Below are 23,803 nucleotides of genomic sequence, written 5' to 3'. Positions count from 1 at the left end.
CGTCCTAGGAAGTCCTAGAAAACATGGATACAGCCTATGGTCTATGGTTGTACCCATGTTTTTCTGGCAGCCCTAGGGTGGCATCCAACTTCTGCAGCTACGGGAAATCAAACATGTTGGGGTTCGTTTAACGTTGCCAAACCTGAACATTTTGACAGGTTCACTCCACTCTATTTACCTGCAGTGGATACAAATCTGTCCGGTTCATGTGATGGACACATACAGTGTTACAGGTACAGCACAGCTATCAAAACCAGTATTGTATCACTGTGCCAGCGAGGAGGAACGTTACGCAGCACCTGTCAAAATTAAAGGGGTACTCTGGCTAAAAAAAAAAAATCAAATTAACTGGTGTCAGAAAGTTTGACAGATTTGTGAATTACAGTGGTACCTTGGTTTAAGAGTAACTTGGTTTAAGAGTAACTTAGTTTAAGAGCATTTTGGTTTAAGAGCTCACAGTTTTTCAAAATTGTGACTTGGTTTAAGAGCATTGCTTTGGATTAAGAGCTCCCTGTACTGGGTGGGAGGGGGAGTGGGGGAGGGGCATGGTCTGCATAGCGGGGTCTACAGCACTGTACTCTGACCCAGGGTGTCTCCCTCACCTTCCAAATCATAGCAGATCCACTTCAGGCTGGGGCTTACATCAGGGGACAGGACTGTGGCAGTAATCTCTTCATAGCTGTAACCCCTCTCTCCCCGGACAGAGAGTGCTGCATGTATGTGCCCACATCTGCCCTGCTCATTCCTTCATGCTCCCTGCAGTCTCTGTCAGCCCTTGTGTTTCCCTTCCTCTCCATTACTGTGCAGTAACTTATAATATCACATATTCTGCTGTTTCCGAATGTTTTTTAATCTGTTTTACATGTTATTCAGAATAATAAATCATTATTTTTGGGGTGTGGAACCAATTGTCTGTATTTCCATGATTTCTTATGGGAAAACTTGCTTTGGTATTGCTAGGAGTGCAGCTCTGGACTATAACGCAGACTGTAACTCAGGGTCAGTGCAGGGTGTCATTTTTCACAATTAGGGTACAAACACACACGGCATATACGCTGCGTATTTACTGATACGCAGCAGAAACGCAGCAGATTAGATCTAAATAATTGAACACCGCATCAAATCTGCACCATCAAATCTGCTGTATATACGCTGTGTGTGTTTGTACCCTTAGGCTACAAACCCACTTGGCGGGTCTGCAGCTAGTCCCCTCGCTGAGTATTTGCAGCGAGACTCGCTGCAGATCCAGGCCCTATACTTTTAATGGCAGACAAACACGCAGCAGGGATGTACATCCCTGCTGCGAGTTTGTCTGCAGCCCACCCCATTAACCCCCCGGCCGCCGGAGCTGATACTTCACCTGATCCCGGCCCCCCCCCCCCCAATCGTGCCCCCGCAGCCCCGGCCGCTCGATCGCCCCCCCTGCAGCACCGGCCGCACGCCCCCCCAATCGCCCCCCCCCCCCGCAGCACCGATCGCTCACACGCCCCCCCGCAGCCCCGGCCGCCCGATCGCCCCCCGATCGTTGCTGCCGGGGGGGCAATCGAGCGGCCGGGGCTGCAGGGGGGCGTGCGATCGATGCTGCGGGGGGGCGATCGGGCGACCGGGGCTGCAGGGGGACGATCGGTGCTGCCGGGGGGCGATCGAGCGGCCGGGCGATTGGGGGGGGCGTGCAAGCGATTGGTGCTGCGGGGGGGCGTGCGATTGGTGCTGCGGGGGGCCGATGGGGCTGCGGGCGGCTGGCTGGAGCATATACTTCACCTGGTCCCCGCTCTGGCTTGCTGAAGACATCGGGAACCGCCGGAGCAGGGATCAGGTGAAGTATCAGCTCCGGTGGCCGGGGGGTTAATGGGGTGGGCTGCAGACAAACTCGCAGCAGGGATGTACATCCCTGCTGCGTGTTTGTCTGCCATTAAAAGTATAGGGCCGGGATCTACAGCGAGTCTCGCTGCAAATACGCAGCAAGGGGGCTCGCTGCAGACCCGCCAAGTGGGTTTGTAGCCTTAGGGTACAAACCCACTTGACGTATTTGCTGCGTGAATCAGTCTTAAAAATAAGCAGGCAAAACGCAGGTTGGCTTTATACAATTGTTCTGCGTTAAAATACGCAATTGCGTATTTTTGAAGCGTGAAGCTACATGCGTTTTTCGCACAGGTTGTTAACAACTGATGCTTTGCTAACAACAAGCTTCACGCTTCAAAAATACACAATTGCGTATTTTAACGCAGAACAATTGTATAAAGCCAACCTGCGTTTTGCCTGCTTATTTTTAAGACTGATTTACGCAGCAAATACGTCAAGTGGGTTTGTACCCTTAGGGTGCCTTTACACGTACCATATCGCTGCGAGTTTCTCGAACATAAATCCACAGTGAAACTGATTGCTATAAAGTCAATGTATGTGTATTCTCGCTGCGTGTTTGGTGCGATTTTGGTGCGTGTTTGATGCGATTTTTACATGCAAGTTTTGATTTTCACAGGAGAGTTTAACACCACAAAAAACGCAGCTATTTTTGTGCGAGATTTATGCAAGTTTCGTGAGAGTTTTGTGCGATAAATACGCAGCGATACGGTATGGGTACAAACACACACACCGTATACGCAGCAGATCTGCAGCAGATTTGATGGTGCAGATTTGATGCTGTGTTCAGTTATTTAGATCTAATCTGCTGCGTATCACAGCAGAAAATAGGCTGCGTATACGGTGTGTGTGTTTGTACCCTTACTAGGTTCACACTACGTTTATTTCAGGCAGTATTGTGGTCCTCATTTTGCAACCAAAACCAGGAGTGGATTAAAAACACAGAAAGGATCTGTTCACACAATGTTGAAATTGAGTGGATGGCCGCCATATAACAGTAAATAACGGCCATTATTTCAATACAACAGCCGTTGTTTTAAAATAACAGCAAATATTTGCCATTAAATGGCGGCCATCCACTCAATTTCAACATTGTGTGAACAGATCCTTTCTGTGTTTTTACTCCACTCCTGGTTTTGGTTGCAATATGAGGACCACAATACTGACTGAAATATACGTAGTGTGAACCCAGCACAAAGTGTTTTTCATCCTGACAGACTGATGACATGTGGTCAGATAGAATTGCAACAGCCATTTACCTCCGATAATATCATTATTTTACCATCTCACGTGGATAAGTACTTCTTACCGCAGAACAATTTAGTGCCATACCATGAGAAGAAAGCTCCGCTTGTTTAGGAGAAACGCCGTCCTGAGAAACACAAAAGGAATAATTATAAGAGGAGATTGTTATTGCGGCAATGAGGTGAGGTGAGATTCCTATGTGAGGTGTCACAGGTGAGGTTATCTACAGTATATGGCTTCCCTCCTGCAGTCACTGTATAGAGAGCTGTCCACCGTGTCTACGAGATGTACAGGTTCCTTCAGCCTTTGTGTGTGTGATACACGCTGTGATGCCTCTGTATAGCTGCCTACCTCACAGTTCTATACATCTCCATTCTACTCTAACCCAGGAAAACCAGTCTGATCTGACCAGATGCAAAAGCAAGAAGGTCTCACGAACATGACTTTCAGGACTCAAAAATAATAAAAATCACTTTTTTTCTTTTTACTGTAACTGATGCAAGTTCTTAGTACTGTTTCAGGTATGGTCGGCTTAGTGCCAGTGTATCAGATATTCCAGATTATTGCACATTTCGTGTCTGTTGTTCTGCCCCGCCACTGAAGAACAGGGAAAATATTGGCCTATGACGGACACTAATGGTGCCCAATGGACCACACTGACTATATTGGAATATGAAAAATGTCCAGCACCCATTCTTCGGGTAAAAAACAGTTTATGCGTTTTGGCGCTTTCCACGCCTTGGTCACAACTGAGTATATCTGATATACTCTGTTGTGACCAAGGCGTGGAAAGCGCTGAAACGCGTAAACTGTTTTTTGCATTCCTGTTTTGTAAAGATTTTTCTAATAAAGAAACTGCATTTTACCCGAAGATTATCAGGAGATATAGGTGGGGAGAGAGCACGTCAGATGGGCCATCCACTCCCCAGCTGTATCTCCTGATCGGCTAATTCCAACAATCCCCCGTTCTATCTCTCACAGTGAGATCTGTTGCGATCAATAACTTTTGACATGTCATCAGGTTAATGTTATTTTAATGACAGGGGTTCTTCCATGTACAAAAGTATAATGGCTCCCACATGGAGACACCGTTCTTAGTTACGCTGTGTTTGACCAGGCTGGCTGGTCGGCTGCGATTGTGAGGCTCTGTTACAGTACCTCTATCTTGGTTCTGCTCCTTACACCTTTTATGAATGCTATAACCTCCTGGTAGCCACCTGTCATATAGACAAGACTAGGGAACCACCATTCATGTGAGCACCATATATGTTTTGTAGGTCCTCTCCTACATGGTAGTGGATACTAACATGGTACCTCCCACTAGCAATACTACTGGGCTTCTTACACCAACACTCCTGTTTTATCCCTAGCAGAACAGTGGATGGGGGCAGCACGCATGTGAATGGTCAGCATGGTATAGCATAATATAATGTACATGCAGTGTCCCACTATGTCTTTCATCAGCATAGACTGTTGGTTGTCAGAAGTTGTTACGCTCTATTCTCATAATTCTAACTGTGCACTTTGATATTCACAGTGTTTGCACTATTAAGTTTGTTACTATACCTTTAATATTGGCTGTAAGGGGAGTCCATGTAATCGCATTGTCCCATCCAGAAGGGAACCAGCATCATGCAAAGTGAAGTTCATCTCCTGATGAAACAGCTTGCTCATCTTTACAGAAAAAGAAAGGAAGTAGGATAGAAGGAAACATTGAGAAGGTCTACAACAGGGGTGTCAAACTCAAATAGACAGTGGGCCGAATTTAAAAACTTGGACAAACTCGCGGGCCAACCTTGATATTCATTGAAACGCACAAGCAGCATATGTGGAACTTTTAGAGTGGCCTGCAGCGTTCCTGGCACCAGAGTGCATCACGTCGATTGCGCCCCTGACACCGAGGGCGCATAGCACCCGCACTTTCCATCCGGGACCCATCACTCGATGCTGAGCCAGGGAGAGTGCAATCCGGGAGGGAAGGGGAGTTGCCATCCTATCGCCAGTCCGCCAGTAGTGTCCTGGCACTAAAATCAAAAGTTTCTTTTTTCCCCCCTTTCCCAGTTGAGAAACCCTGGATTATAGTATGGGTGGTCCAGAAGACCGCCCATATTATAATCTCTTACAGTGTCCTATCGGCGGGCCAGCTCTAGGGAATATCGGATTTCCTAGGCGGGCCAAAAATAATGGCACCGCGGGCCAGAGTTTGACATGTCTGGTCTACAAGCACCGCATTGTACCCCAAGAGGACCTTACCATGCTTCAGGCCAGACCTAGGTCCCCTTTGGCTACTGAGCCACTATCTGCATTTGACGCTTCCACCCCGCTGAGGGCATTGTGGCAAAAGAAAGTGGTTTCCTTTGCATCCGGACACTGGTGGGGCCAACCCACACACACATACATACACACGCACACATACACAGTGGACATTTCCTTCTTACAGTCACCTACAGACAACTCAGCTGTGGGATGACTGTGTAAAGACAGTGCCTTATTGCTGGGAGAGATCCAATATTTTGTGAAAAGACTAAATAGTTTCATCTGAACATGTTTGTGACGTCCTTACACCAACTAACTATCAGGGGCAACCTACGTAAAATCCAGTCTGACATTATACAATCTTGTGCTCCAGGGGAAGTTAAAGGGGTTCTCCAGCGCTACAAAAACATGGCCTCTGTCTTCCAGAGACAGCCCCTCTCGTCAGTTTGGGCAGGGTTTTGCTGCTCAGTTCCATTGAAGTGAATGGAGCTTAATTGCAAACCGCACCTGAATCGTGTTGTCTCTGAAAGAAAGTGGTCACACTAATTCAGTAGTCCCCTTCTGATTGGTGCAGGCCATGGAGTATGAGGTTACCCTGCATTGTACACCCACATCACCTAAATGAACTGAACTAGATATAAGATAATGCATAATAATTGCCGTTATTAGCAGCCATCTCTGCTCCTCTTCATTATTGCTATAAGGAAACACAGCTAGGTCACTCAGTACATTGTATACCTGCTAGCACCTAACACTGCCCTGGGTGTACATTACATCTGTATGGATCTAAACACACGTCCTGGTTCTTAACATGCAAATTGAGAACCTGTCTAGTCTGGGAAACACCGGGTTTTGTTGCATCTGTTTAAGAAAAGGCTGCACACAATGGGATTCAAGGGACATTCCAGCAAAGACTCATGTTACCCATGCCATATATTCATTACATAGTGCTCCACCATGCTCCAGTGTTAGCCAGAATACCACTGGAACATTGTGAAGTACTGGCCATGGCCTGCAGGTGACAAAAAGTACCTCGCCCAAACTTATAGACACCCACAGTACACATTTCCAGCCCTAGATGTCTCTGCCCCCAGGTGCTGGAGCAAGGGTTATGGGGGTGGGCATGGTGCATAGGGGACAGATTTCTCATTCTCTTTTTCACAGTTTGCATTGAACACATTATAAAGAAAAAAAGGCAGTTTATTATCCAGGACGATGTAACAGAGCGAGGAGGCAAAGCTGTGTAAATTGCACTTTGTATTCATCCTGTCATACTGAGGCCGGAGCATTCCCCATTGTGAATCATTTTCCATCTTCATTCAGTACTTGACGCTGATGCAATGTCTATGTGGAAGTGTTAAATATGATGTGTTTTACAATGAACAATATCTTGGTATAATATAATGTAAGTCATATATATACTGCTGACCTCACCATAATAGCACAACACTATTCACTGTATAAAGTGATTGTAATACTGACATTATAATATCATATTCTATACTAAGGAGACGTGTATAAGTTGGAAATAGATACATAAGTGTACACAGCACTATTCACGGATCCATGACTATGTAGGGTGTTAAGGCTGTACACAGCACGATAACTATACATCCATGAGTGGAAACAGGTTATGCTGATGTATAGAGAAAGAGTTCTATATTTGTTATGGTCATATATGTGCAGACACAAACACTCAATTATAATAAACACGCCCACACACACATGACATTGACAGTGAGTCATGAACCTATATAAGATGGTAGTTACCAAGATGGAGGTTGGTTGGATCAGGGCTGTACAGAAGGTATGAGCCCTATGTCACAAGAAGGATCCAGGGCCTTCAAGGAGAAGGTTGTGATGTAAGCGTGAGGAATCCATGATGGAAGCGTGAAGGAAGGAATGTCTCCCAGGATGCTTGAGTGAAGCAACAGCTGCCTGAAGCTCGTGACGATTTGTAAGACAAACCCTTCACTTCAAAGGACTCATATGAACTAAGGACACTAATGGCTGTAAGACGTTTCTCTGATATTCTTTTCTATTCAATTCTGTAATTTCACTACTTTTAAAGAAGAAGCAATAAATCTCCATTTTATAAAGAAACCTCTCTGATGTCATCCTACTGCGGCGAGCCATAAACTACAGGTGCTAACGCCATTTTCTACAGTTGGCGTGCCAGCCATACCAAGCTCCTTTAGCTTGAACAGGGGGGAAGAGTCGAGACCCCAGAGACATACGTTTCAAGCTTTCGGAACACGGAGAACCTAAGGACAGTAGGAAGGACAACGGGAATCCAGACACGTGACTGTGCTGATGATCACGAACAAGTTTGTAAGTATGGAAACTTTATCTTCTATTGGGAAATGTACTGTAGAATGTACAGTAAAGTCTAGTGATAAGCCAGATTTAAGTATAGCATGGATGCATTTGTATTCACAATGTAGTGCTATGAATAGAAACTTAGATGAAGATTTAAGATTAAGAAACATTGCACATTTGGTGAATGTTTATCATTCTTTTGTTGTACAATGTATGGATCCTAGTGTAACGACTGTAACTGATCCAAAAATAGACACAGCTACGCAGTGTAGTATTTCTGAAGAGAATGTGTCAATGGGCCATGCTGAAGACAGTTCTTTTCAGAAGAAACTTTTAAATATAAAGGAAGCCAGCTTAAAACTGAGGTTACAAGGGTACTTGATAAACCTAAGTAAGGATTTACCTGCATATGATGAGAAAGTGCATGTATGCAGGAATGCAGACATTTTTGAGAGTTTTGCTGAGAAATTTGATCTATCAAATGAGCAAAAAAACCAATTGTTTAGACTTTGGCTACCAGTAAACATAAGTAGATGCCTAGAAGTAAAAAAGTGTTTTGACAATGATGAATGGTTACATTTTGATGACGTAGGACGGTTAAGGTTACTCTGCAATGCTACAGAGGTTCTTACTTTGGACATTTTGAATAAATTAAGAATTGGCTGGAACGAATGTACTTTTACATTCATGTCTATTTACCAAAGAGCATATAAAGCAATTTGTTCTAATTTGTTCAATTTAAAAGATAACTTTATACAGAAGTTCAATTTCTTAGATCCTGTAACCAGAGTATTGGCATCTGACAAGGAATCTATTTTGGAAGCTGCCAAGGTAATCGATATCGCCAGACGGCAGGAGTGGCAGAGTAAGTCAAAGTCCCACAGAGAAATCCCACAAAAAGAGATTAAAATGTCAAAACAGCCATGCATCTCTAAAACATATTTCAATGATGAAATTTATTTAGAGAGACGTAAAAAGATTCATGTAAAACCCAAATCTTACTTTGAGACAATGTCAAAAGTAAATGATTCAGGAGTGAGTGTGACAGCTGTTCAGACACCTAAAAGTAGGGAGAGACCAAGGATACGTGATCCTCGGCCTGTCACAGAGCTGTCAAGCAAAGACAGATTGGTACCAAATGGTTCCAAAGCTGACATGCTTGCACTCATAAATAACAAGATCAGGAAAATGCATAAATTAGGAGAACCTCAATATTTGAGAAATGCATTTCATATAGTCAATGATTTTCTAAATCATGAAGTGTTCAGACCTGGAATAGGGATTGGCTAGATGTTTCATATGATATGTGAAAGATATTAATTACTGGTAACGGACCCGGCTTTGTACTAAGGACTTGAGTTATTTAATTACGGAATAAAAGTAGTAATTATGTATTATTAGTAATATATGAGATATTATTAATATGTATAATGCTATGCAAATTAATACATAATAAGGATAATAATAAAAATAATATTTTTTATTTTTATAGCACCAGCAGATTCCGGAGCACTTATAATCATAGTTTAGATCCTGAGAACATAGAAAGGGAATTAATGACAGTTTTAAAAGTGTAACTGGTATAGATATATACAGTGTATATGGTTTAAGCTAATAACCTTTCTCCCCCTAGGAATTCTTTTTAAATGTCAGAGGCTATAAATAAGTGTATGGATTACTTCTCAGAGGTCAGGATATGTATGTACAGGGATTCTGTATTGTACTTATTACCTTTCCATTTGTTATTAACTTTAGTAGTTAATTTCAGGAATCACTCCCAATGGCTAAATTCTTAAATGTATGATATGTGATTCTAATGATATTTTCTCTCATTATAGAATCTTCACAAAAAAGAGTATGAGCATTTTTGTGGTTAATGATGGAATGTAAAGTAATAGTTTTGTGTTAGCCTGCAATGCTTTTTAATGATGTAACTAATTTGTCATAACAAAATCTGTCACTAATATAAGAGGAATTGCATTTGCTGAGATTAAACAATGTATTGTACTGTTGCATGTTATTCTCATTCAGTGCAAGTATAGGCATGTGTTTGGATAAGTGATTGATGGGAACAGGAGGGCCTGGAATGTCCTTAGAGTTATAAGAGACTAATACAGATATATTTGTATACATGTTTCCTCTCTCACCCTCTCGTGTTTCATGTCTATATGTTTTCGTCTGTGAAAACAATATTTTAAAGAAAGGCCTATATTTTTCTTCAACATGGAAGAATCGGTATATTGAGGTACAACCAATACACCAAGACTTGTTGGATCCATTAAACATCTATTTTTTAGAAGTATCCTAGGAATATACTTAAGGTTTTTATGCGCATTATTTTTTAAGAAGAGACTTAATGTGAAAATCCTCTGAGATGAATGTACACATGTCAGGTATAAGTGATGTGTGACATGTGTTATAGCAGCTGCTCAGTATGTGTATGGTACCGCGTGTGTGTGTGTGATGGGATGTATCATGTTACTAAGGTAAAGTGTCTTATTTGTTAAGAAGGTTAAACATGAGATAATATTAGGAGAAATATTAAGTGTACAATATTTTATCCTGGGTATCATCATAAGAACACTGATATATATATATATATTTGATGTTTATCCAAATAATATACAAAGACACATTTTCAGCGATACATTATGGTTTAGGGGTTATATTTAATCATGTCATTATAAATATGTTATTATCAGAAGGTTAAGTTCATTCTTTAACAAATGTTGTTTCAGTTTCTTACAGGACTATTTGATGGTGTCATTTCAGTTCTTTCAGTTGAGAAGTCCAATACACAAATACAAATGTGTGAACACACAGTGTGTGCATATATCTATGAGCATATGTGTTTGATAACAGTATGAATATATACACACACATATATATACACACAACCTTATGTTTCATTTGGGTATGTTTATTTTTAATGTGTTCTCATTAGAACTACGATACTACTGATGTTTGCCTCAGGTTACAAGAAGATAACTGTCTGCCAAGAATAGCAAGACATATCACATAAAATATTTCATTCACTCATACAAATATGGTGGTTATAGAAGGTGAATAATATTATATTGCGGTATTATTTATAAATATAGCAAATACATGTGGTGATAGTGTTCCAGTAAATAAAGGAAGTAGTATATAATATAAGAACATGTGAAAGCACACTGACTTTTAACGAAAACAAGGTCTATAACAATAATATTGTTTCATTGATTAGGAATGGTGTTTTTTAAAGGTAAAAACATTCAAACTATATTTTTGGTAAATTGTGGTAATGCTTCTTCACTGAATATGGTTACAATAGTCTGGACTTTTGATAGTATTATTTTTGTGACATATTCATTGAATGAAACATTATGTTATTTATCCTATCTGAATAATGTTGAAAACATCTTTAGGTATAAGGACACCAAGTTCATGCTTTAAGATAATTTAAAGTGATCTAACTATTGCAAGACCATATTCTATTCTTACTGAATACATACATGAACATTCTGGTAAATGAGGTTTTTGAGTAAAATAAATATGGGAATAGTTAAGGTAAAATAGAGTGATATGCTATGGTACACTGTGATTATCATAGGATAGTAATAATCACCAAGTTTTTGGTGTAGGGTAGGGAAGAAAAAGTAGATCTTCAATCAAGACATCAAAGCTTAGAATTTTTGTATAGATTTTTGATTTTTTCCAGCGTTGATCAGTAGCCAGAGAAAGAGACTGAGCTGTAATTCTTATCCAAGTAAAGCACTTGAAGGGAACAGACAAATCATGGATTGTTTTACTATTCTTTTCTTTGATCAACTGGCATGCTGAGACTTCTAGTACCACAAGCTTCTAGATGGCTATTGAACTTTCTTCAGGTGATCTATCCTGGGACTATGCTAAAGTATCTTCATGATTGACATTCTTTTGTTTGTTACATTTTTAACTATGTCAAGCCAACTACAGATGCCATGACCGGAAGTCGAGTGGGCAGAATGTGAGGGAAGCTTAAAAGTCTGCACAATCCTCTTCTGCTTGCACAATCCTCTTCTGCTAGCAGCAAGTCTACAAGTGAGTTTTAAAAGACTTTGTTCATTTCATTAAATCTCCTCCAGTGGTCATGATGGCAAAGGACAAAAGATGGCATTAGTAAGTGATGGTTGCTGGACTATGCTTTTATCAAGTGTAAGTTATACAAGATTCTATCATCCTCAGCGAGATGTTGGAAAAGATTGCTCCTAAAGTCTGAGAACAATGGACTTTGTGCTATAAGCTAAATCTTTATCTCCACAATCTGGATGAGAAATGACTGTGTTATGTTACAAGATGTCTGCTCTAGGTACTGACGTTACAGAGTTAAAGATGACCCTTGTAAAGACTACAGAAGTCAGATGAAATGAGGAAGTCGTTTGCACAAACAAGGGGGGTCAAGAAGTGCTAACTCTTTATGTGTTTTTTTTCAGTAGCCTAGCAGGTGTCAGCTGACAGCTTCAATTCCAGAGAGACAAAGACTCAATGACTCTTTACCATGCAAAGGAAAAGAGATGGATTATTGTATGAGGGATAATATTAAGACATTCATTTTGTTGTTTACTTTTTCAGCGAAGGAATTATTTTTCAAAAGACTTTGCCAATCTTATTTTGATTAATTAACAACAAAGGGATGTATAACCTAAAGACTTTGTTACACCAAGAAGAGTAAAGTCATCTGAACTACCAGGTATCCATGGATCCAGATGAAGGCAAGAAGATACATTTTTTAGACTAGGCCTAGCTAGAATTCTATCTTTTTATAAAATCAAATCACAGTTTCTCATAACATAATAATTTAAATGCTACAAATCTATTATGGGTAAATTGATAATTTCCATAGACTTGTTATTAAAGTGATAGATGTTGTCTGTGTGTTTATAAGAAGAATGAAGAAAGAAGATTCCGTGATCTCTAATGTATAAAAGGTATTGTTCATTGGAAAGTCTAGATACATTGAGGAGTCAATACAATGTATTTCATCCTCAAGAGTGGGAAATGTTAAATATGATGTGTTTTACAATGAACAATATCTTGGTATAATATAATGTAAGTCATATATATACTGCCGACCTCACCATAATAGCACAACACTATTCACTGTATAAAGTGATTGTAATACTGACATTATAATATCATATTCTATACTAAGGAGACGTGTATAAGTTGGAAATAGATACATAAGTGTACACAGCACTATTCACGGATCCATGACTATGTAGGGTGTTAAGGCTGTACACAGCACGATAACTATACATCCATGAGTGGAAACAGGTTATGCTGATGTATAGAGAAAGAGTTCTATATTTGTTATGGTCATATATGTGCAGACACAAACACTCAAGTATAATGAACACGCCCACACACATGACATTGATAGTGAGTCATGAACCTATATAAGATGGTAGTTACCAAGATGGAGGTTGGTTGGATCAGGGCTGTACAGAAGGTATGAGCCCTATGTCACAAGAAGGATCCAGAGCCTTCAAGGAGAAGGTTGTGATGTAAGCGTGAGGAATCCATGATGGAAGCGTGAAGGAAGGAATGTCTCCCAGGATGCTTGAGTGAAGCAACAGCTGCCTGAAGCTCGTGACGATTTGTAAGACAAACCCTTCACTTCAAAGGACTCATATGAACTAAGGACACTAATGGCTGTAAGACGTTTCTCTGATATTCTTTTCTATTCAATTCTGTAATTTCACTACTTTTAAAGAAGAAGCAATAAATCTCCATTTTATAAAGAAACCTCTCTGATGTCATCCTACTGCGGCGAGCCATAAACTACAGGTGCTAACGCCATTTTCTACAGGAAGCATGTCCGTCCCTCATGTCTTATTACAATCCTAACATCCATGGCCTGTCTCCTGTGGCCTTCCCGTTATCCCTGAGCTAATACCTCTACATCTGTTCACCACCACCGTGTTTTGTGAATGAACCTGGGAATAAATGCAATCATCAATGATGTATAATGTCACTTCTTTCGGCGGATAGCGGAATACGGCGGCTCATAGAATGGAGTCTATGGAGCGGGCGGAAAGGTGCGCGGCCGTGCGCGTGGACAGACAGCGGAATTCTGCGGATATTATCCGCGAGAATTCCTCAGTATGAACCCACCCTAATAGTGATATAGACCACAGCCAAATGTTAGCCATATGTTGCCCCCTATTTCAGTCTACTTACTTAGTGGAACTAGATTCTTCCTTTTGGGGCAGAGATATTTTCCAGCCCCACTCTATGTGCTTGTACAATGTATTGACCATTTACAGTACTTTGCAGACAGAGAACTATCCCTAGAAGTAGTTATTTAATCTTGGCAGGTATATAACGCTTTACTTATTCGCCCTAAAGGTTTGCAGAGCCACGAAAAAACTATTTCTACAGAGAGTTACTGCTTAAAAGGATTATCCAGAATTAGAAAACATGGCTCTTGTCTGCAGTCTGTATGTGGTATTGCAGCTCAGTTCCAGCCAAGTGGTAATACCACAAACACCCTGAGGACAGGGGTGGCGCTGTTTCTGGAAGAAAGCAATTATGTTTTTCTAATTCTAAGCCCTTTAAATTGAAAGCTAATGGCGGAGACCTATGGTTTTTATTGTCGTCTGTTAGTTTTCAATAAAACAACAGCCAAGCTATGCAACTTGTTAGTCTTCTGCACCCTTTACGAACATCCTGTTGCACAAAGTTCCTTATGTTTAAGCTCTGCTGAGTAGTCATGCTCAGTAATATATAATATATTTTTTGTTTTTATACCCCAACAAGGTTTAAAGTATCCGCTATCTATGCACACTGGGGTCTCCCATGTGAAAGAAGTGGCAGGCACTGCTCCATTCACCAGCTATGGAACAGCCAAAGGTGGCCACGCATGGCACCCAGCTATCTTTCATTAGTCTTCTAGACAGTGAATGGAGCAGTGGTTGATCATGCGGCTGCGCCATACACTCAGGAGACAAGGGAGCCATGGCTTTATGATCAGTGGGGTCCCAATATTTGGTCGCCCACTGATCACATAGGTCATAAGTCTAAATCTTGGGATAATGACTGTAAATCCCAGAATACCATTAATACTGCAGCACGCTTCCATATTCTGTGCGCATACACTCACATCTTTCTCAGTACAGATCCTGAATATGGTTGTATTTACAAGCCCCTTTCTTACTGTGCACAGGGCCGCAGTTCCTTAGGATGTGACTACCTGCATGTGTCCTCATGACAAATTATCTCCAAATCTCAGATGAGTAACTACAGTATGGTAATAAATGATAATCCCCATCCACCTGCCATTCATTCCCATACAGTCAGACGTGGGAGGGACGTTGTGACTGGTCACCACTTCTGTTCATTACAGGATTAACAGATTTGCATCACCTTATCACATTGTTTCCTACATGATGTATACACATATAGCGTCACACAGTATACAGTGGCTATCCAATCACTCAGAGGCTGCTCCAAGAACCATAGTGTATAATAATTTTTGTCATTATTTTATCTGTGGGGGGAGGTGGGACCAGTGCTGCATCCACTTCTTTTTACCCCCAGCCCAGAGAAAAAGGCTTGTCTGCTAGAGGTTCCCCTAGAGGTTTCCGCTCTTATGACTCCTTGTGAGTTGGTGTGTGTTGGTGTCATTTTGTGAATTCTAGTCTGAAGTTCTACTTATCAGACCTAGAATAAATTGAACTTAGAAGTCAGTGTGACACACAAGGAATCTAACCCTCTTTACACAGTAGCAAGTACTGGGGGGATTCAGTGTCTTTGGGGTACTGCATATGTTGGGGACCAGATATTTCTGTGGGACTAGTCTTTCCAAGGCTAGGGGGGGAAACGTGGGGCTAGAAGCATAATAGAGGAGGAAGTGTGGGACCTGCAGTGCTGCAGGAAATGAGATTAGTAACATAGAAAAGTAATGTTGGGACTTGATGGCAGTACCACACACATTGTGCTGCCTTGAACACCAAAGTCTCAGCTGTGCTGGGGGTGTACTTCAGCATGTACTCAATGGTTCTTGAGGCTGGGGAAATGGCTGGTGCTACTCAAGAGAAGTGATGGCAGCTAGCAGGTAAAGTGGTAACTATGTTCTTAACCACAGTCCTTTCTGGAAGGCTGGATGAGAACCAAGCAGTTTTTCCCCATAAGTAGTAATATAAATGTGTTTAATTGGTTCCAGCATCCACATAGTGCACACAGGGATCCTCACACCTCATTCTTTAGGCTGGGTTCACACTACGTATCTTTCAGTCAGTATTGTGGTCCTCATATTGCAACCAAAACCAGGAGTGGATTAAAAACACAGAAAGGATCTGTTCACACAATGGTGAAATTGAGTGGATGGCCGCCATATAACAGTAAATAACTGCCATTATTTCAATATAACAGCCGTTGTTCTAAAATACCAGCAAATATTTGCCATTAAATGGCGGCCATCCACTCAATTTCAACATTGTGTGAGAGCCTTTCTGTGTTTTTAATCCACTCCTGGTTTTGGTTGCAATATGAGGACCACAATACTGACTGAAATATACGTAGTGTGAACCCAGCCTTATAGTGCAGGTGCATGGTGTCAGCAGGAGGAGCTGGATGGTACAGACCATACAGTAGGACTAGAGGAACACAAAGCAGGGCAGCCATACATTGATGCCACAAACACAATTTCTTTGTGTCTTTGTGCAATCTGTGGTGTGTCACAGCGTGGTTTTACACAAGACTTAAAGACTGGGGGCTGAAAAAATGTTTGGGAACTGAGCAAGCGTTTGAGTTCTGAAACAAATTTTCCTTGAAAATATTGTTTGAGAACCAAATTGTTCAAGTTCAGAGCAGTTTGAGAACAGAGGTACCACTGTATTCTCTTCCTCATCCTCCTCCTATTTGTGGCTGAGGTGGGATTAGGCACTTAACGGGAAGGGTCTTACCAAGTCGAGCCTCTGAAACTCTTTTGTTTTTTCAGTAAAGAGACCTCCTGCATCCCATCTGCCCAATGAGTCCTGTCTTCAGGGGTGCAGAGATTATTAAAGGGGTTATCCAGCTTTACAAAAACATAGCCACTTTCTTCCAGGGACAGCACTGCTCTGGTCTCGAGTTCAGGTGTGGTTTGCAATTAAGCTCCATTCACTTCAATGGAACTAAGTTGACCACCCCACCCAAACTGGAGACAAGAGTGGTGCTGTTTCTGGTAGAAAGTGGCCATATTTTTCTAACGCTGGATAACCCCTTTAAATTCACTGGTCTGATTCAAACCAGAATCATAGTTTCCTCAAAGTGAGAATTAAACAAATTTGACCAATTAAAAATTCCTGGTCTGGGTTCCTTTAACCACAGTGTGCGTCTATGGGCAGATACTGTATGTTATTTGGGCAATCATGTAAAGAATTGTATAAATGAGGAAAATACACAGAACACTCTCAGATTTACAATACATATTTATTAATTTTATAAATACATCATCACTACAAAATAAAATATTCCACCTGATAGTATCAGTATAAACTTCATAAAGTGCAGCTAGAGGGGCCAGCAGGTGCCCAGCAATATGGAAGCCATTTAAAACCAATTGTTCTGTATTATAGCACAAAGTACTCATCAAGTAAAAACACAGGAGCAATGTCAACCAGATGTGTTCAGATCAGTGACCTGGGAGTAGCAGGATCATTCAGCCTAGAAGTGTTCATCCAGTATGTACCTGATTTTTGTCTGTATGGTGCAGTGATCTCCAAAAGTCCTAGACAACCCCTTTAAGCCACAGTGATGTAACAAGTCTACAAGCACCGATCACCTAAGGGCCTCTGTGGTCTCAGAAGGCACATTGGTAGTCATGTTTCCTGAAATGTAAGGTTTAAAAGGAGGCAGCACAGTGGGAGGCACTTAGACTTAGGTCCAGGACTAGAAAACCATGGCTGCTTTGTTTCAGTACAGTCATCACACCAGTTCAGTTTGTCTGGATTTGCAACATAGCTCCATTGAAGTGAATGTAGCCATACTACACACAACCCGTGAACAGGTGTGGTTCTGTTTGACAGAAACCTGCTATTTTTTCTAATCTATTCAAACCCTTTAACGTGAGCTCCAGTATTCAGACCAATCCCAATAAAACCTTTGGAGAGGTCTTCGGCTTTTACTCTTTGGAGTACTCCTCTGACACTGAAAATCACCCAGCGGCCATAACAGCCTGAATGTGGCATAAATAGTTAAGATTGTCAAGCGGGCGACATCTTATTATACTATACATTAGTGAAGTGCACCCAGTATCCATAGTTATAATACAGTAAAATTCCTTTAATTCAGCATCCATTAAATCTGATAATAGAGCACCCATTATTTCCCATTGAAGCCAATCATTCATACGCGTCAGTCTTCACAGTGACTAGATGCTTTCTATATTAATACAATTTCATTTACATATAAAAGAGATCAATTAGACTTTAAGAGGGACTTCTGTTTCAGGATCAGGATTGATAGGATCAGCCTGGCACAGAAAGCTACAATAAAACATCTTGCTACACAGCAATAAAACTCTGTAACAGTCTAATAAAGTCTCCAGTACAGATTGTCCTTGCACTACGGCGGTCTCTTCTGCAGCGGACCCTCACTTTATTAGTGCACATCAGTATAAAATTTGTTCATTAAAGAAAAATACATTTGATAAAATATCGATATGCAAATAGAAATATATCTCTCTGCAATGAGGAAGGCACTTTATGGCCCAGGTATAGAAAAGCACAGGTTTCTTATTTACAAGGCACATAAATATACACATACAGAATACCCGCACAACTCACACTTACTAATGCCGTTCTCCGATCCTGGTACCATGCACTCTCCACCATAGTGATAGACTAATAAGGCTACAGCAGACCAGTGAAAATGGAAGCAAATATAGTTTAGGCTTGTAGGAAGATATCAGTACCTTTTTAATATAAAGACAGAACACTTCTGAATATATGGAAGGTAGAAGAACGTGCAGCTACTACCAAGAGGTGCTGAAAACAAAAAGGTGCTAAGGTTTACCGCCCATCCAAACACATGTATAAAGGTAATTTCGGAAGCAATAGGAGCGTGACCGGGAAAGAAGATTGAAATAGGAATAAAGTGAATGTGAATCTCCTTTAGGTACCATTTATCCAGTTACCAAACATTTGCCATGTGCAACCTTCAAATATCCTTCTGATAGGCACTGTCCACTACCACCTACTCAGTCCATCGTGTGCTTTATCTTGAGGTTTATAGTTCAGTGCATAAGTCCAATGGGAAGTTAGATCCTTCCGGCCTTCTTACTGCCGCTTCTCAGGATGTTGGGAGTTGCCTCCATGACCCTCACCAGCAGGTTATCAATGTAGTCCTCCAGCTCTCGTACTTGTGCATCTTTCTTACTGATGGTCTCTCTCTGCTTCAGTACCAGTTGGATCAGCTCATCGTGTGTCAGCTGAGCATAGGCAGAGGCAGGATCCGACGGGTCATATTTCTGTCAATGAAAAGAATACAGGACTACTTAGGTAAAGTATAAAAGCCACGGGTAACAAAGAAAAGTAATTGTTAGACTTGCTTGCTTGGCATCTAGCGGGTACACATATGCTTGCAATTTCAAGTTCCCTAATAAATATATAGCAGGATGAAGCTCCACAAGGGCCAAACTACGTTTCTGAAGGATAATCTCTCATCTCAAGGCTACATGTGTCATGTTTAGTCATGAAACCTAAAAGCTAAGGTCCTTTATTCAAAATCATAGTGGACCCAGCTTAACGTATGTGCAGAATTAATAGTGTGTGTAGTACAAGTCCATGTTCACATGGCGTAAGACACCAGCCGTTCCATGACCCCGCCGGGTCATGGAATGGCCGGCGTCAGAGATGATCATTCTGATCCTCACTGCTGTTGAATTAGAAAGCGGGTGCTTCCTTGCGTGCCTGCATCCGAATCCGCCGCTGCACACAATGGGAGTATGCTGGCTCCATTGTGTGTACTGATAGATTCTCTGTGGCCACTATTCATTAAACAGCGGCCGCAGAAAAATGATGTGTCATTTTTTTGCGGCGCCGCTAGGGATCACGGCCGGAGTATATACTATGTGTATATACTCCGGCTGGGATTCCCTTAGCCTGCAGTACTACGCAAGTTCCATAGTAATCACGGCCATTGTTGCAAATCGGCAACAACGCCCGTGATTACTACAGAGCTTACGTAGTGTGAACATAGCCTAATAGTATGTGCGATCATATGTGAGTTTACTGTTAGATAAACACCTTTGTAAAAAGGTTATAGCCTCACTGTAAATATAGTCATAAGGTTTCTATGTTGATGTGTCAGCGGAGCTCACAGTATATAAATGCAGTCTTGCTAGTTGGATGACAAGCATGGTCAGGGAGCATCCTATGTGGTCACAGCATTTTAATGAGCAGAGGTCATGGATTTGTCCAGAAATCTGTTTTTATGAAAAGCGTCCAAGTCACGATGAAGAGGAGCCATTGATTCACTAACGCCCCTTCAATAAAAGTGATTATGGGCAGTAGTGAATGACTAAACGTCCATTTTTTTATGAGAAAATAAGGAACATTAATGTAATTATCAATTAGGTCCAATGATCCATTATTAGTCCAGAGACCATGAAGATGGAGGAAATGAGAGAGTCTTGTTAGAAGCTGCATGCCAGGATGATCTAATAAAGACAGGCAGCCCAGAGACCAGCAAATGTAATGGGACAGAAATGCAGCCAGACAGGTTGGATTCTAAATATGTTCTTTTAGCTTCCTGCATTTCCTTAAAGGAGTATCGCCACTAAGATGTATGCATTTAGTCATATCCGCATACTCCTAAATGTTTAAGTGAGAGCACCCTTTTCTCAGCAAAGGAGTAGCCAGCAACTAAAAACTGTTTTCTGCTATGCACAGTATAGGTGATAAAAGTGAGATTTAAAAAAAAAAAAATTATCTATAAATCAATCCTGGTGTTTTTTTTCTCTTAAGATTTCTGTTACTGATCTGTGCTACTCCTGAGAGCAGACTATGAGAAGATCGCTGATCCGACAAGTCGGAGCAAGTATTTTATCCCCACCTGTAAGGGAAAGTAATAGGACCGATCAGTCAGTGACGGGTAGCTATCCTGTCACTGACTTCCTTAAATGCTGTGATCACTAGAAATCGTGGAGTTTAAGGGGTTAATGACAGGCAGCTGTGTAGTTGCAGCTGCCTGTCATTACCTCCAGCTCCTGTGACACTAACGTGTGCGGGGCTGATCACACTGAAGTGTTCCCGCACACATTAAAACCCCATCACATATATGATCCTACTGCACAGGGCATCGGCAATAGGAACTTATATAGCCATATGGCTGACGTGAAGGGGTTAATAACCCTACAACAAGCTCTGCATTTAGAGTCAGCTTGCAGTTTCTTCGCATTGAGTCATCTTTAGTTTCCATGCTCACACATCTTAGAACCACAGGTGGATACCATGACCGTACCTTGCTGTTGTAGGCATTCAGCACATTTTCATGACTCTTGATGGGTTGTGAGAAGTTGGAAAGACTATTGTTCTGAGCGTTCATGGGTTTCACTGGATTTGTTCTGTAAAGACAAATACCATATTGATAACCAAACCAAATGTGACGTATAACACCTCATATATACATGCAGGTTTCTCACAATTCAAGTTCACTCTTTTCACCAACGTTGAGCAAATGGAAGAAAATTAAACTGTGGACACTCCATCACAATATTCACATAAAGAACAGCAATCTAAGTGATCAAAATCCCAATCCCGACGGCCTCTGCTGGGAACAGCGAGTCATGTCAATATACATGTCTGAGGTCCTTACTAGTTGGCAGGTCAGAGGTCCTTACTAGTTGGCACACTACATTTACCATGTGGAGCACTACATTTACCATGTGGAGAACACACAGTGGTGTAAAACACAGCAAAGAGGTTGTAGGTCTAATAAATGCCCTTAAAGGCCAGTAAAATGGGTTTGCACACTGCCAGCAAAGGTTAATAAGCATTTGTCATGCCTCACTCCCTCATGCATTAGGAACGCCACGCGTCCTGCAGATTTCCTTTCTTCGTGAAGAATGGCTCACATTTTAATAGAGGATTTAATAAGCAGAGAATGAGTAATGCCATTTAAACTGAACATCATAATGTGAAGCAACTTCTCCCATGTTACTGTGCCAATGGGCAAAGCGTTAAGTGAAGGAAATTATGGTTTGCCATTACTGGATTAGTCTGGATTGTTCTTATAGTGAACCTGAATGAATAGGAAATGACAAAATTCCTTAGGAGTAGGCCAGGGCTACACTTCCTACAGAGTGATCAAAACCTTAAAGTAATTTGTATAATATATGTTATGGAGAGAAGAGGATGGATGTCAGAAATCCCAGCATGTAGTGATACGTAAAGCTAGTGACTTGCCTGCCTGCAGTAGTTACTGAATGGCTTTTTATTTTCTATAGCAAATCTGTAGCCCAAAGTGTAGACCTAGCCCAGGTTTATACGTTGTCCATTAAAACCGAGCATACATGCTGTTTAGTGCAGATTACAACCTGACTATTATCGCACGTGTGGTTTTATAGGTAAACTGTTTACCCACAAAACCATATGGCCAAGGCCAAGTAATGTGACCACCACAAGGAGACATCAGTTTAATGAATTACATGGCATCTCCCTGCACATGGCATCTCCCTGCACATGGCATCTCCCTGCACCCTTCTGGAATCCAGAATGTCAGGTAATGTACTGTACACTAAAGTGATAAGAACATAAGCGGCGGGGGGGGGCTGCGGGCGCGCGATCGCAAAACAATTTTTCCGTACGATATATCGTACCGTCTAAACACTCATAGTTATAAAAAAAAAAAATAGTTACTTCGAAAACGTTAATCGTGCAATCGGGCCAATAATCGCCTCGTGTAAACTTAGCATCAGATTGACATTTGTCTGGAAACTCAATAGGCACACATGGTGCAGTGTATGATTAGCAGCTGGGGGCGAGGGTCATTCAGACCATTCCAGTTCTGATCTAGAGTAATTGGGGGAAATCTCTGCTAAATTACTTTCTTGATATGATGTGCAGAGTATCTTATGGTCCTTTTACACAGAGCGATAATTTGCCCAATCGTTTAACGATTTTGAAGTAACAATGTGTTTTTTATAACGATCAGCATTTAGACAGAAAGATAAATCTGTTGAAAAAAATAGTTATTGCGATCGTTTTAAGATCGCTTAAGCCCATCTCACACACAGGGTAAATCGTTGAAAGACTGTTTACACGAAGCAATCTGAGACTATTTAAAAACTTGAAAGATCAAAATGAATGATTTCTCGCTCGTCGTTTGGATCTTGTGCTATGTGGCTGAGCAGGACTATAATCCCGCATCTACCAATATAAACCAAAGAGTTTGCTGCTGTTCACATGTCCGCAGCACGAGCCTTTATGTAAACCTTGCCTATAACTTCCACTGCCAGGGTTGGCTCCCACATAATTCCCCATGTGATTAACATTGTACATAGACACAATATAGTGACAGCATTAATATTCTTCTTAGTTTACATAGAACTGAACATGCAGATTGATGGTGGATAAAAATCCAATTATGCAGAATAGATCCTGATGAAATTAAGAGGTTTACAGGACAAATTAAAAAAAAAAATAAAATAACAGAAAATTCTAGTATTGATAGTCTTTGTTCTTCTATCTCTATCTTTGTGATGGATAGTGTTAGAGCCGCATTAAGCCAGCACAATATTGTTATTTTCTATGCTCACTCTAATGGCCAACAAAGATTTTCCAAAATTTATTGGTAATAAATTAGGAAGTTTGTAAGGAGGAATTTGAGACCTTCCTAACATGTGAGAACTAGTATGGAGCGTCTAGTATTTGTGCTGATGGGGGATACACTCCTGTAACCCTTGTGGCATACATTTGCCCAAGTTCTGTATTCAACACTAGAATTTCCCGCTAACATGTCATACAGTAGGTGTATATACAGCTTAAGATTCTATCAAACAGTGTCATTAAATTTCGATTTTTGATTGTTCAATAAAAATTCTAGAAGTGCAGATCGTAAAATGGTTTCCAACCTTGTGAAATATTTTTCTACAGACAGCTGACAAAGCTATGGAATA

General features: G+C 41.1%; 1 protein-coding gene across 1 annotated transcript in view; it reads right to left on the bottom strand.

Annotated features, from left to right (window-relative positions):
- Positions 1-17,096: 17,096 nt before the first annotated feature.
- Positions 17,097-23,803, bottom strand: part of RAB11FIP1 (RAB11 family interacting protein 1) — a 28,192-nt gene continuing 21,485 nt past the window's right edge. The window contains exons 5-6 of the mRNA XM_069986794.1: positions 21,148-21,250; positions 17,097-19,153 (exon numbers count right to left, since the gene is read on the bottom strand). Of these exons, the coding sequence (XP_069842895.1) occupies positions 18,944-19,153; positions 21,148-21,250 (313 nt within the window). The 3' untranslated portion in view covers positions 17,097-18,943. The remainder of the gene's footprint in view (positions 19,154-21,147; positions 21,251-23,803) is intronic.

The sequence above is a fragment of the Dendropsophus ebraccatus genome, chromosome 1 (genome assembly GCF_027789765.1).
Source record: "Dendropsophus ebraccatus isolate aDenEbr1 chromosome 1, aDenEbr1.pat, whole genome shotgun sequence".
NCBI lineage: Eukaryota > Metazoa > Chordata > Amphibia > Anura > Hylidae > Dendropsophus > Dendropsophus ebraccatus.
The sequence above is the reverse complement of the archived record's forward strand: the minus strand, read 5'-3'. Positions and strand labels throughout refer to the sequence as shown.